The 15,718-nt window shown below is 36.7% G+C and overlaps 2 protein-coding genes across 4 annotated transcripts in view; one reads left to right on the top strand and one right to left on the bottom strand.

Moving 5' to 3' along the window:
- The window catches only part of LOC107694914 (platelet-activating factor receptor-like), a 29,177-nt gene extending 15,027 nt beyond the window's left edge, over positions 1 to 14,150 (bottom strand). Inside the window, exon 1 of the mRNA XM_016494632.1 lies at positions 13,300 to 14,150. Within this exon, the coding sequence (XP_016350118.1) occupies positions 13,300 to 13,427 (128 nt within the window). The 5' untranslated portion in view covers positions 13,428 to 14,150. The remainder of the gene's footprint in view (positions 1 to 13,299) is intronic.
- The window catches only part of LOC107694890 (leucine zipper protein 1-like), a 59,765-nt gene continuing 55,510 nt past the window's right edge, over positions 11,464 to 15,718 (top strand). The window contains exon 1 of one of the 3 annotated variants that reach the window (XM_016494621.1): positions 11,464 to 11,727. The gene's annotated coding sequence lies outside the window, so the exon portion shown is untranslated. Of the gene's footprint in view, positions 11,728 to 12,722; positions 13,195 to 15,718 lie in introns of those variants that run through there. The other 2 variants (XM_016494613.1, XM_016494615.1) reach the window with 2 other exon arrangements.

Below are 15,718 nucleotides of genomic sequence, written 5' to 3'. Positions count from 1 at the left end.
CCTTCAATACTTTAAGAATCTTTACTTATTAAAATGATTTTGTTTCTGTATTTTAAAATATATTATTTATATTAACATTTTAATGACCGTATATTTATTGAACAAAAATGTATTCTTTTATTTTTCAAAATAAGCAGAAAATAGTACAAACTTTGCTAAAGTGATTGTTTTTAACAATTAGTATTAACTTAGACATTATTTAAAAAAAAACATTATTTTAGCTGAAATATTTGTATCAATACCGTGTGCTTTTTACCCCATGCTGGTGAGCCTTTTACCCCGTGTGTGGGGTAAAAGGCCCCTCTTGCCACCTCAAACATTTATAAGATTTTTAAACAAAATAAACAACTTCAATTATTTATTTTCACACAAAATATGTCGCTCCATTAATGTTCAATACAACGTATATATTTTTTCTGCAATTATACATTTTAGGCGCAGTGAATAGCACATTTTTTCTTAAGGTGGGCTTTTAGTCCCGTTGTACCCTATATTATACAATCTCACACAATAAAACCGTGACAACATTATATAATATATGCTTTTTTCGGTGTACTCTAACAGGAACCTTAAAAGCCTTAGGCTGTTCATCCAAACCTGAAAAACCAAGACCAAAGCACATACAGTGTGAGCCGGACAGTAGAGTCCTCTAAGATGGTCATTTGGCCCACAATCCTTGGCTACTATTTATAGTCGTCTTATGTTTGCTTAATAAAATTCAAGAGAAATGGCCTGCCACTATAGGAATTGAAATGGCCTCCAGAAAATGCGTGACCTGTGGCCTCATGGGACCATGAATCCGTCCCATGTGCATAAATAAAAGTCTATGAACAAAGTAATTGGAAAACCCCAACTTTTCACTTTCCCAGACCCAGGGCTATATAGGCTTATTAACATTTATGGTCACACTTTAGTTTAGGGACCAGTTCTCACTATTAACTAACTATTAATTATGACTTTTGCCTCAATAAACTCCTAAATTGTCGCTTATTACTGGTTAGTAAGGTAGTTGTTACGTTTAGGTGTGGGGTAGGATAAGGGATCTAAAATATGGTCATACAGAATAAGGCATTAATATGTGCTTTATAAGTGCTAATAAACAGCCAATCTGCTAGTAATATGGATGCTAATAATAGTGAGAACTGGTCCCTAAACTGAAGTGTTACCACATTTATTCATATTCTCAATTAAACATTCTACTCTACTAATTACTGTTACACATTGCGTGCGTGGAGGGTTTTAAAACATATTATGCAACATTATGTCTGGAAGGTTGGTGATGCATTGCTCTTTCCCAATATAGGAAACAATTACAATTTATTGTGTAATGGTACATTGACAGTTACACTTAAAGTCATTTACCTTTGTACTGTCCAAACTGTATATACACTTCAATACACTAGTTTTAATTTCCACAAAGCTATGTTTTTGAGGTTGTCTATCCTGATTTGTTTATTGCTGATTTGTCACATCTGTATGTCAGTATATTGCCAATATTGTGATGTATTTTAAGTGCTTGGAAACCATCAAGACAATCTGCAGGAAGTGCAGGAAATGTTTTCCCATGTCCTGTGATCAGGGGACTGTGAAACACATTTTTAACACTGCTGAATGTACAGGCATGAGACCCACCCTTATTATTTTGAAATCAAGCACGGGCCTGGAAATTACTAAACGATTAGAGACTCCCCAAATCACTCTATTGTTCAGTGGTTTCCTAATGGAGGATGCAGTACATTGACATTAACCACAGCAAGAGATAACTGCAGATCCTGAGCTGGCTAAGGTTTTTGTGCTTTTGCCTCTTGGATCAAGAAACTATGGTGTTTAATTTCATTTGTGTGCTATCCGCTGACTGTTGACTTAGGCAAACTCTTATTTGAAATCCTGTTATGAATATAAACAACCATTTTCTGAGTAGCCTATCTCTGAAGATTCTCTTAATCAGAACATGACATTTCCAAAACTGTGAGAGCAATGGTTCATTTGTGTCTTTTTATAGAGGCCCAAAGTTGAAATCAGTGAATGAGCTCAATTTTTTTCCCCCAGCAAAAACAATGCATGTTGGGTATTCAATAAAAACCTGGCAGATTAATGAACATGAAAAAGGTTCTGCTTGTATTTACTATGTTTATGTAATGAGATGAATAAAATATGCATATCAGTTCTCTTTAAAAATAACTCCTAGTGGATCTTGTAACATGCAAATGATGTCTACAGCAGAGATGCACCTAAAAATCTCTAAATTAATACATGCAATCTTTTGCGATCAAAGTTTTTGTTAGAACTCAAAAACAAGTTTTACTCATGTTCACAGTTATTTAGGGAAGTCCAGTATGTGAAAGGCAAGCCTTGATATGTCATGCAGATTATCAAGTTGAAACATGCAGTAATGGGATCACCACATGACATTTCTGAAAAACTGTTTTCTGTTCGAGTTTAGTTTCAAATGGAGTTAGCTGATGGCAAAAAACCTCCATAATGACTCGTATGAAGCGTCCTCTTTCAAATAAAGAGGATGAATATTGTGTGATAATTAGACCTCTAATGGGTCTTTAATGGCTGACACGGGCCAGTGAAATTATTATCATCTATGTAATGCATCATTAGTGGTTTGATCACACAAGATACTCACAGACCTTCTCTGTCTCTAACAGTGATGTCAGTTCTAAACATTATGCTTGAAATACAACTACTTCAGCCTATGATCGGCACACCCAGAAAAGAAAAAAAAAACAGTTTTTATTAGTACATATTTATCATTGTACACTGTACTGTAGTATACTTCCTGTAATGTTTCATATTATAGTAATCCACTTCCATTTTTTACATTATACAGTAAATATACTTTGTAAAGATACATACAAACACACACGACTGGCATACTATCGTGGGGACTCTCCATAGGCGTACACATGACATATTGCACCGTGTCATTATTTATTTAACAAAAATAAAACCAAAATGAAAAAGCCATGTGTGACAAAGTTAGGACACCCTTACTATTAACATAGGAATTAAGAGGGTAAGTAACGGTCAGATACTGCTAATCTTGCCTTTGATTATCTGATCATCAGCAAGTGTGAGCACCTCCATAAAAGCAGAAGTTTTGGCAGCTGGACTGGAGCCTTCAGGTGTGTGTTAACACAATGCCAAAGAGGAAAGGCATCAGCAATGATCTTAAAGAAGCATTTGTTGCTGCTATCAATCTGGGAAGAGTAATACGGCCATTTACAAATAATTTGAAGTCCATCATTCCACAGTGAGGAAGTTTATTCACAAGTGGAAGACATTCAAAACAGACACCAATCCTCCCAGGAGTGGATATCCCAGCAAATTCACCCCAAGATCAGACCGTGTAACACTCAGAAAAATGGCAGACAACCCAAGAACTTCATCGCAGACTCTACAGGCCTCAGTTAACATGTGAAATTATAAAGTTCATGACAGTACAATTAGACAAATATGGGACAAGTATGGCATGTTTGGAAGGGTTGCCAGAAGAAAGCCTCTTCTCTCTAAAAATAACATAGCGGTATAGCTTAGGTTTGCAAAGTTGCATCTGAACAAACCATAAGACTTCTGGAACAACACTCTTTGAACAGACGAAACCAAAGTGGAGATGTTTGGCCATAATGCACAGTGCCATGTTTGGTGAAAACCTAAAAAGCATATCGGCACAAACTCCTCATACCAAATGTCACAAATGCTAGTGGAGGGCTGATGATTTGGGGCTTATTTTGTAGCCACAGGACCTGGGCACCTCACAGTCATTGAATTGACCATGAACTCCTCTGTATACAAAAGTAAGAGTCAGATTTGAGGCCATCTATCCAACAGATAAAAGTTGGGCTAAAATTGGGTCATTCATACGGACAATGATCCCAAGCCCACCAGCAAATCTACAACAGAACAGCTGAAAAGAAAAGAATCAAGGGGTTGCAGCAGTCCAGTCAAAGTCCAGACCTCATCCTGACTGAAATGTTAGTGTCCTAACTTTGTCACACATGGCTTTTCCATTTTGGCTTTATTGTTGTTAAATTAATAATGACACAGTGTGATATGTCATGTGTTGTTGTTCATCTGCAAAGCTTGCCGCTGCAAGATTAATCTTTAATGAGCCGAAAAGAACACGTCACACCTCTGTTCATTAATTTGCACTGGCTACCAGTACACTCTTAAAAATAAAGGTGCTTCACGATGCCATAGAAGAACCTTTTTGTCTAAATGGTTCCATAAAGAACCTTTAACATCTGAAGAACCTTTCTGTTTGACAAAAGGTTCTTTGTGGTGAAAGAAGGTTCTTCAGATTACAAAAAGGTAAGAAAGAGATGGTTCTTTAAAGAACCTTTGACTGAATGGTTCTTTGTGGAACCAAAAATGGTTCTTCTATGGCATCGCTTGAAGAACCTTTTGAAGCACCTTTATTTTTAAGAGTGTAGCTGCTCGCATAAAATTCAAGGCATTAATGTTTGCCTACAAAACCACCACTGGCTCTGCACCCATTTACCTAAATTCATTGCAGAGTGATGTGTCCTCTAGAAGCTTGCATTCTGTAAGTGAACGATGCATTATTGTGCCATCCCAAAGAAGCACAAAATCACTTTTACATTATCTGTTCCCTCCTGGTGGAATGACCTGCCCAACTCAATCCGAGCAGCTGAGTCCTTAACCATCTTCAAGAAATTTTTGGAAGAAGTCTCTAATGCTCACTAAGGCTGCATTTACAGTATTTGATCAAAAATAGAGTAAAAACAAATTTTTTCAGCAAGATTCATTTTTAACGAGCCAAAAATAATGCACGTCACACCTCTGTTCATCAATTTGCACTGGCTACCAGTAGCTGCTCGTATAAAATTCAAGGCATTAATGTTTGCCTACAAAACCACCACTGGCTCTGCACCCATTTACCTAAATTCACTGCAGAGTGATGTGTCCTCTAGAAGCTTGCATTCTGTAAGTGAACGACTCTGTTCCATCTTTATTTGACCCTCTAACTCTAGCACTTTCTATTCTATTTTAATTCTACTTTATATATTTATCTTCTTTTTTTATTAAAAACAAAAAACAAAAAAAAACGACTAGCTTTCTATTTTTTCTATTCTATCTACTTGTTTTTTTTCTTTGTGTGCGTGTGTGTGTGTGTGTGTGTGTGTACTGCTTTGTACTGCGTTAGGCTAACTGAGACTTGTCATTTGCACTTATATATTGTTGCTCTTTTGTTAGTTTTGATTGCTTTTATTGTCCTCATTTGTAAGCCGCTTTGGATAAAAGCGTCTGCTAAATGATGACTCTCCAGAACGATGTGAGAGACTGATAAAGTCATACAGAAAATGATTACTTCAAGTTATTGCTTTTCATGGCTTTTCCATCTTGGCTTTTTGCTAAATAAATAATGGCAAGGTGTGATATGTCATGTAATGTTGTTCATCTGAGGTTTTATTTTCTACATTTTAAGACCTGCCAAAGACCAGATATTTTTTATATTATGTCATGATACAGAAAACCATGGAATTCAATAGGGTGTTCTAACTTTTTCACATGACTGTATATATATATATGTCTTGAAAGCCATATTTACATCATATTTAAACATTTAAATATTTATAGCCATAGTTTACATCAGGACATACTTACAGAGTACACTGTTATATTGACAACATGAAACACTGACACTAGGAACGAAGGATTTTGAGCAAGTTACAGGCTTTTGCAGGTAATCCACTGTGTGGTGCTCTTTGTACAAATTGTTTTGAGGTATGCACATACTGGCTGACAATGCTTTTAGAAAACCCAACACAAGTGACTGAGAAAAACTATAATGCATTTGACAGAGGTTATTTGTTAAATGTTAGAAATGAAAAATAAATCAGATTACTGAACTAAATAAATGATTATATATATTAAAAAAAACGTTTTATGCATAAAAGCACAATATATTTTCACAATTATGAGTGAAAAGATCACTCTTACCTCAAACTAACTTGCTATTAATACACAAACGTTAAAAAATATATATATACTTTTGGCATGCAGTTTAACAGGATGTCTTAACTCAAAATGTGCCTTTAAAAATCAGTTGAGGGGCCTGTTAAAGGGTTAAGTAAAGCAGAAGCATGCAATCACGCATTGCCCACCTCACCAATAATTAAGGTCTCTAATCTCTGTCTCTCTTTTCAATTTATAGATCTCATAGTGGCCACATGGGGGCACCAAGGAATCAAGAATATTGTCTCATGCATTTAGTTCTGCACTAATTTCAAATGTTTCTCTCGTTTCCCCTTAGGACTGTAGAAAGCCATTAGTATACTTGTTATATATATTTTTTCAATTAGTATGATCATTATATTTTTAAGCCACAAAAATGATAAAACCCCAAAAGCTAAATCTTCCCAATTATAGGACCCCATCTAGGGTGAGACCACAACATCAGTTAATATTCCACTTAAAAAAAAAAATCATACTACAAGTGGAGTGCAAGTAAAACAAGCAAGAACACATTACGACTGTGACACACTACGGCAGATATTAGCATAAAAAGTTCAGCTATGGCTATACAGCAGAAAATCAGATACAGAGCAGCTACTTCCCCTTCAGGCACAACAATCTCTTTTATATATTCTCTCACAGTGCTCATCAGTCATGGGACAGAGATCAATCCAGAATAAACCAGTATGTGGAAGATGAAGAAGACATACAAAAGACTAGCAACATATTCACAAAATTATGCAACTTTCCTTTGTTTAAAGAAGCTCATAAATTAAAAAAAAGAGGGGTGGAAAATACTTGAGTTTATGGTTAAAGTGAGATGCCTCATGCAATGCTACTTTAGTTTTAATAGATATTAATTTTAACAACAAACACACAGTCCTAGTACTGATGGAGCCAAAGGCTAAATCCTGGATTAAGGTTAACGATAGTCTTCAACCAAACTGCTGTTATAATGGGTAGCACTGCCTGCAACAGAGATGAGAAACACACTGATGGAGCATAACAAACCACAGCGCACCTTAAAAATCACACTCCACGCTCTTATCTACAAGCCATCTTTATGAAACGTTCTCACTGTGGTTTTTAGGGTCTCTGAAATTATTATTATTTTTTTTATGTTAAGAACTTTACACTTGGGTGGCACAGAATCAGAATAACGAAAGGGTGTCTTAGATGTAGTTTTATGGCATTTCAGCAAATGAAGAATTTGTGTCCTGTTGAATAAATGTGGGCCTGCATGCTTGTAAAGATCTCTAAATGGCATTGTTTCCTATGAAGTTCATAATCATAACTCACTGTTTCAACCCTGCTGATATAATCCAACGGCAGGTTTCATTGTTACACCGGAAGCTGGTGACTGTCTTTATGAGTTAGTCACTGATTCATTCTGGAATTAAACCAGTACTGCGTGTTGCCCTGAGATGCATACATTTTATTCTGCTGTGAAGTAACCAGCAATAGTGTGTCTAAATGACAAGTCACATTTATTTATGTAACACTTTATACAGTATAGATTATTTCAAAGCAGCATCACATTAATAATAAGAAAATAAAAACAGTGTAAAATAAAAACTTCAGATGTAAAGCAACTCTACAGAAGACAGTGTCATTATTCAGTTCAGCTCAGTTTAATGTTAATGTTGCAAAGTTTACCAATTATGAAACAAGTTCATTTCAGCTATGAGCAGCTTCACAGAAGGCAATAGTGTAATTTTTTCAGCTCAAATTCAATTTTGATTCAAAAGGTTAATGCAAGTTACTCAATATCAGCAACATTCTGTATCTCACTCGCAATCGTTTTATTAGTAAAAAAAATTGGAATTCCACATAACTCAGGAACTATATCACTTTTGAGTGATTACTTTTAAAATGCACTCTGTCTGGACAACACACCATAATTTTCATCGCATTTCTTAAAACTTCAATCATTCCTTACAGAGGGCAGGTCCTGCAGATGGAATCTGGGAAAGAGATGGGGCAAATGCACCCATGGGGAATGTTGGCCTGCAGCCCAAAGGATAGACTGAGCCACATACCAAAATTAGCTGAAACACCTTTCACTGCATACTGTACATCTCCTCGCAGTTAGATGACATAACAACATGGTTTGTTAATGTCTCGGGACTGCGCCTTTGACAATAGAGAAAGACATGACGAAGCGTCTTATGTCTGTTCTCACTCTAGATTCTAATTGGCTGAGAGTGTTAATATGCCTAGAGGCTTCTCCGAGTTTTCAGGTATTATGGATTATTCACAACTCTGCACTAAAGATAAAACAATTTGTATAAGTGCCTAAGTAAAAAAATAATAAAAATGAGATGAAGCATGATTATATTTTGCTCAATATAAATCTCTTCTCCTAGCTTCTGCAACCCTGCATTTGAATGTGGGAGAGATTGAAAAATATACCAGCACAAGAGAAAGAGAGAAAGAGACAGAATACTCAAAACCTCTCTGTCCTGTTGTGACACACTGATACCTGAGCATGCCCCAGCATGCCATGCTTTTGTAGCATGCATTTCACATGGCTGAGGCTGTACTTTTAAATGATTTAACATCAGAATTATTTAACAGAATTTTTGGGATACAAATGAATGCACTGAAAAAAATATTTACAATTCAGGTATTATGGATTATTCACAACTCTGCACTAAAGATAAAACAATTTGTATAAGTGCCTAAGTAAAAAAATAATAAAAATGAGATGAAGCATGATTATATTTTGCTCAATATAAATCTCTTCTCCTAGCTTCTGAAACCCTGCATTTGAATGTGGGAGAGATTGAAAAATATACTAGCACAAGAGAAAGAGAGAAAGAGACAGAATACTCAAAACCTCTCTGTCCCGTTGTGACACACTGATACCTGAGCATGCCCCAGCATGCCATGCTTTTCATGGCTGAGGCTGTACTTTTAAATGATTTAACATCAGAATGATTTAACAGATTTTTTGGGATACAAATGAATGCACTGAAAAAAATATTTACAATTATGTAAAAAAAAAAAAAAATTTTGTTTGTGATGTCCTTACATCGTTCATTTTATTTATACACAGTAATTCCACCTTGCAAGCAAAGCATAAAACATGCTAACTGTGTATATTCTTCTGTGCAAGGCAATAACCTAAATAACTGGGGTGGTCATATGAAACAGTGTCTAGAATGTTATGTAAGAGCATATTTTCCCATATATTTAGCTCACCGTTCACCAAACAGTGTGAGCTTGTGGTGTTCTCCCCACCTACAGCTTTTCCTGCTGTGACATGCAGTGGCCTTATACAAAAATTATTAAAGAGTGAAGGACTTTGTTTGATTTAACTGATGACAGCTTGTGTAGGAGTGAGAGATCTGAAAGCCACTTGTGCTTAATTCCTTGACATTCAAACTCATAACCAAAAATAAAGGTGTTCAGATGTGCATATGGAAAAAGCAATAGAAAATATTGCTATATTATCTTCATAGATACATATTTTGCTAGTAATTTATTTCAAACTTAGTTCAAACCTTTCTGAAGTAGTCATCACTGATTATTGTTGTATCCTATAAGGCATCCCTGCAAACCTAATGTCTGATGCTTGCAACATGAAGTAAAGGCAGTTAGAGATATAATTTCATACAATATAGATATAAAAATGCTGTCATTTGACAAATACATAGAGGCTAATAAAACAGCATAATTTTCCTAAAACAGGCAAATCAAAGTCAGTGAAGATTATCCTTGACTACGGCAGGTGTAACTATCGGCTGGTTACACTTCAGCCACTCAGAGGCCACTAGGCTGTTTTTAGAATTTTATTCCTGCCATGTGCTTATTCAGGATCACTGCCACCTAGAGAAAGAGTAATTTTAACTGCCATGAACAGAGTATATATATGAAGCTTGGATTGTAATGAAGTGAGCCTGGTTCATTGATGTCTACTGACTTCATACATAAACATTTGCCATGACTTGAGTGACTCTTATCTTATTTCAAAGAAACAAAAAGAAATAAAGAAAAAAACAAACAAACAAAGAAATAAACAGAGAACAAAACCCTATTCATTATTCTAGTTGTCAGTCCATATACAGTACATGGACCTATAAATTCCAGCCATGACAGTTTAGAGTCTGGTTATGGACTACAGGCTGAGGGTGTTTGCCTTACCATGGTGGGCAGCTTTTACTTGTTTATATACACTTTTCATGTTATAATAATACTAAATGTGCCTGGTTCACTGAGTTTACTAAATACTTAAATAGTAAATTGCAGAACTAAGATGAAACTTGGCCACCACACTAACATACTCTTGCTCTCAGAATTAAATGTTTTCAGTTCTTTTTGGACCAAAAACCAGACTGTGTGCATTTGTAGTGGATATAAATGTTGCACTGAATTCACCATTGAAAATAATACTGTCACTCCTTCTCTCATCTCAACATCTACCAAAAAAGTTGGTTTTCTAATGAGAAACCGCAATGCATTGCTTTGTAATTACTCTAATGAAGAAGTGTAAAAAGAATGCAACCTAAAACAGTGTTGGTGCTAAAAATATAATGGTGTTTGTGATTTGGTGGTAGCTTGTGGGCTGAGGCTGTAAACCAGCAATCAGATGCTGGTTCATATCCTGCTTTTGAAACCCAAAGAAAGTCAACATTCTATTGGACTGCTGCCTTTTCAGCAGCGCTTGAACTATTTCTGACCACTACTTTTGTAAAAGTGTTTAAGTGAGACATCTAATATCATGCCATTCTATAGGCTATCTGTTAATGGAAATATGTTTATTTTAGCCCTCTGTACTGTTGCCTTACAAATACATTTTCTTTGCTTTGCAAGCACAACAAATATACATTTTTACACAAAACAGGTAATATTGAAGATATGACTTTGAGTAAAGTTAAATGTAATAGCCTAATAATTATTATTATTGTGGTTGTTGTCGTAACATTATGCCTGGGTGGTTATGTTAATATATTTATCTGGCATGGTGCACTAATTAATGTAATTATAATTTAATTTAATTATTTATCATTAAAACATTTTAGTGAAAAAAAAAGTTTCAATAATTTAGAATCATATAAACTACTTGTATGCTACAAGAAACGTAAATGTTATTGTTATTAATGCTTATGCTATTGCCTGACAGTGGAATGGATTATTGCTCACCTGTGCAGTGACGTCACATTCATTCAATACAGAGAATATCGCCGTTGTCATGTTGTTTTTATTTAGCCTCCCTTTTTGTGTTATCCACTATACATCATTTTTTACTACAAATATACATTTTATTTGATTTGTATAAAATTTTATGTTACTTTTTTTAGCACCTTTATTAACTGTTGTGCTAAAAAAAAAAAAAAAAGTATTGCTCTATTTGTGAACTGGGCTTCCAGTTAGTTATTCTTCAATCTTCCTCTAGAGCTCAGCGCTTGTCTGACCCGTCGCTCTTTCCCTCATCGGGGAAGGCGGGACCGTTTTGCCGCGCAGGGCGTTCTTTCTGCGGTCACAGGCGGCGTAGCCGTTCTAGGGGTTGGTCTTTCTTGGCAAAGGAAAACCCACCTTTTTCATTGTTTGGATCTCGAGAAGGAATGTGATGGTTTGATCTTGCGGCGCAAGGGAGGGGGTGAGAGAAGGAACTAGCGAGGACCCTGCTGAGAGCTGCTCTGTTCAACCTCAAAAAGTCAAACGCGACTGAGTAGTTTACCTTTCCAGAGAGCTACCTCCGAAAAAATTGTCACCGTTCTTCTCCCGGTGCTCAAGGTAAGAGAAACCCGAAGCGGGGCTATTAAGCTAGTTTAGTGGAAGGGGAGCTGAATGGTGGAATCTTGCCCCCTAGACACAACTCCAAACTGCGGCAACTTTGCCACCCTCCTCCCCCTCCTGTTCTCTGCAGCGGATGAGCTCGATAAGCCGGACTGCGGCGATTTTAGTCGAGCTATTTTGTGGCTGATGTCGGAATGATAGCGCCGTAGAGATGCGAGAGTAAACTTATCCGGGCCTTTCCAAACGGCGGATGTTTAGTAGCCGAGCGGTAACAAATACTCGAACATCATCGAGTATGTTCTGATTTTTAGGGGGCTTTACCAGAGATTCCCTCTTGATTGAGGCTTTCTGCGTCGGCAGCATCGCACTATGTAGCGAAATAAAGTTTACGTTTACGTCATTTAAGCTCGATTTGCACTTTATATGTTGCGCGCGAGCACTGAAATGTCAAACCGAATTAAATTCCTCGCCACGTACACTAGACGTTCCCAAGAATATAGTGAGTTTTCAAACAGGAAAAGTCGCTTTCTCTGTGAACATACCGCAGACTTTGAGGGAATTTGGGTCGGTTACAAGCCAGGGTCTAAATAGCGTCATTCTTACAGAAAGTTTAGCAGTTTTCTACGTGCTTAACCTTGAAAGCGTTTTTTCGCACGTTTCTGCCGAATAAGCAAACAAGACTCATTCTTGTGTGGGACTATGTTAAGGGCTTCGGTTATGAAGCTCATGTTCGACTGTCAGATATTCCGTGTTAAATTTGGATTTCTGGATCGTAACGTGTAGCTTTTTTGACGCAGTATGAGTCCTGACCTGCACTAACGTTACTGTCGGACGCGGACGCGAATAGAATATGTATTTCAAGCAGTGGCTATTAATGTTGATAGCCGCTATTAAGAGATGCGAGATGCGTTCACAGACAGTGACAGGCACAATTAAACGCGTTTGATGTCTTTAAACATACGCCTAACCTTACATGGCTCATATTTAAAACCGAAGCGGGGCTAGTTTAGTGGAAGGGGAGGTGAATAGTGGAATCTTGCCCCGTAGACACAACTCTAAACTGCGGCAACTTTGTCACCCTCCTCCCCCTCCTGTTCGCTGCAGCGGAGAAGCTCGATAAGCCGGACTGCGGCGATTTTAGTCGAGCTATTTTGTGGCAGATGCTAGAATGATAGCGTCGTAGAAAACTTAACCGGGACTTTCCAAACGGCGGATGTTTATTAGCCGAGCGGTAACTAAAACATAACAGAGTATGTTCTCATTTTTAGGGGGCTGAACCAGAGATTGCCTCTGTATTCTGTTTGAGACGTTCTACGTCAGCAGCATCACACTATGTAGCGAAATAAAGTTGACGTTTACAGCATTTAAGCTCGATTTGCACGTTATTTGTTGCGCGCCAGCATCGAAATGTCAAACCGATTTCAATTCCTCGCCACGTACACCAGACGTACCCAAGAATATTGTGTGAGTTTTCAAACAGGAAAAGTCGCTTTCTCTGAGAACAATACAGCAGACTTTGAGGGAATTTGGCTCGGTTACAAGCCAGAGTCTAAATAGTTTAATACTTACAGAAAGCAGTTTTCTTTGGGCTTAACCTTGAAAACGTTTGTCCCCCCGCACGTTTTTGCCGAATAAGCAAGCAAGCAAGACTCAGTCCGGTGTGGGACTGTGTTAAGGGCTTCGGTTATGAAGCTCATGTTCGCCTTTCAGATATCCCGTGTTAGATTTGGATTTCTGTATCGTAACGTGTAACTTTTTTGACGCAGTGTGTGTCCCGACCTGCACTACTGTCTGCGCGGACGCGAATAGAAAATGAATTTCAAGCCTTGGCTATTAATGTTGACAGCTGCTATTAGAGATGTGAGGTGCGTTCACACACGGTGACAGACACAATTTAACGCGTTTGATGTCTTTAAACATACGCTTAACCTTACATGGCTCATATTTAGGCTTATATTAGAAATGGAAAGTCCTGTTTTTGCCTTGGCCTACAAATCAGGTGCTTATTTTTGACTTGAGTGCTTTAAGAGAACAGTGGGATGTCGAATAGAGGTCAGGAAGACTGATGCTTTCCTCATGTGTTTTGGCAGTCTGTGCATAATAATGTATGTTCATGTCCCAATCAAGAATACGCAAGCACATTTGTTTAATCTCAGTGATTCGAATCGTTTGAATCCTTTCACCAAAGGTTTGTTCTGATTTGTTCAGCGACTCTTTGTGCAGGATACATCGTTCCGCCAGTAGGTGGCGAGAAGTGAGTCCCCGCTTCTCTACTAGGCCAACATAGTATGCAAAATGTAGTAGAATGGTGAATACACAATATTTATTAAACAAAAATGCTTTACTCGCCAAAAAATACTTTACTGCTTAAACATGGCAATTACTTCACTATTCTATCATGCCACAGGGGGCTGAGAAGTCATCAGATAAAAAAAATCCTGTGAAACTTTTTTGACTGTTGACGTTAGTAACGTGTTTTAATATCGGTAATAATTTTACCACCACGAACAACGCATCTGACTTAATATTCTAGTTTTAATGTGCCAGTAGGTGGCGAGAAGTGAGTCCCCGCTTCTCTACTAGGCCAACATAGTATGCAAAATGTAGTAGAATGGTGAATACACAATATTTATTAAACAAAAATGCTTTACTCGCCAAAAAATACTTTACTGCTTAAACATGGCAATTACTTCACTATTCTATCATGCCACAGGGGGCTGAGAAGTCATCAGATAAAAAAAAAAAAAGACAAACACAATGTCCCAATTAATTTGATTGGTTCACAAGCGAAAAAATTCCTAGTAAATTTGGTTGATCGTGAAACAAACATTTCCCAGTTTTTTTTACTTTATGAACGGTAGGCCTATGTCCCAGTTTATTTAATTTGTTCAGAAATATAATGTTCCAGATTATTTAATTGTAAACGGAAATGCAGTACCGCGGCTCCCTGTACGCAGTTTGTGTGGGGCACCATCCCAGTTGCTAAAAAAAAAAAAACAAAAAAACACTTTAATTCATACATAATGCAATGCAAAATAAACAATTTGCATTATTACAAATGCCTGCAAAGGGCACCAAAGGCCTGGTAATTGCTGTTGTTACACTTGCAGGACGATCAAATCCTTGTTTAATATTGACCAAACATTTAATTCAAATATCCACTTAACTTTACATTTTTGGCCACCTTTTTGTGATAGAAATGCTACACCCTCTTTAATTTCTTCAACAAAAACATGTGGACATCACAACCCTTACCAAAATTAACCATGGTTTTATCATAGTAAAACTGCTTAATTTTATTTTGTGTGATTTCTGAATGCTTGAGACTAAAATCAATCAGACAACGGTATTAATAAAATCATAGCCATAGGTAACTGTCTAGAGCTACAATTGTAATGTATAAATAATACAATTTAATTACAATTTATTTATTTACTTTTTATATTTTATTAAAGTTCTATTTTGACCCCTTATAGTAGGTGTTTTTTTTTTTTTTTTGAAGGAGGGGGCACAACAATACTATTCTGCTTATGGCACCCATTTGGCCAGCAAATGGGAAATTTCCCTGCGGAAATGAAATGTCTTGTTCAATGTTTAAAATGTAGGTGTGTTTAAATTTTCAATACTTACGCACTATTCAGTGCTGTTTTGTCGTATAAATAGCGCAGCTAGCGTGTTCACACTGAAAATTCCAACAAGAAAAAGTATACTTCAAACACTTAACTAGACATGTATATTATGTAATTTGGGGCACAACTAATGACTCGACAGTAAAGCAGGGTGTTCATAGCCCATACTCAGATGCTATTTGTTTGCACTATAGTTTGTCTAACCAATAGGCAGGAAAGCAGTTGTAAGCTTAAAAAAAAAAAAAAAAAAAATTTAATTAAATTAAAAAAATAAAATAAATTGGGACTAAGTAAAATGTTTTATGAAGAGACTAAACACAAAGTTTTTAATAATTATTAGCTAAATTATATAACACCCG

The sequence above is a fragment of the Sinocyclocheilus anshuiensis genome, unplaced genomic scaffold, assembly GCF_001515605.1.
Source record: "Sinocyclocheilus anshuiensis isolate Anshui unplaced genomic scaffold, SAMN03320099.WGS_v1.1 scaffold942, whole genome shotgun sequence".
Taxonomy (NCBI): Eukaryota; Metazoa; Chordata; class Actinopteri; order Cypriniformes; family Cyprinidae; genus Sinocyclocheilus; species Sinocyclocheilus anshuiensis.
The sequence above is the reverse complement of the archived record's forward strand: the minus strand, read 5'-3'. Positions and strand labels throughout refer to the sequence as shown.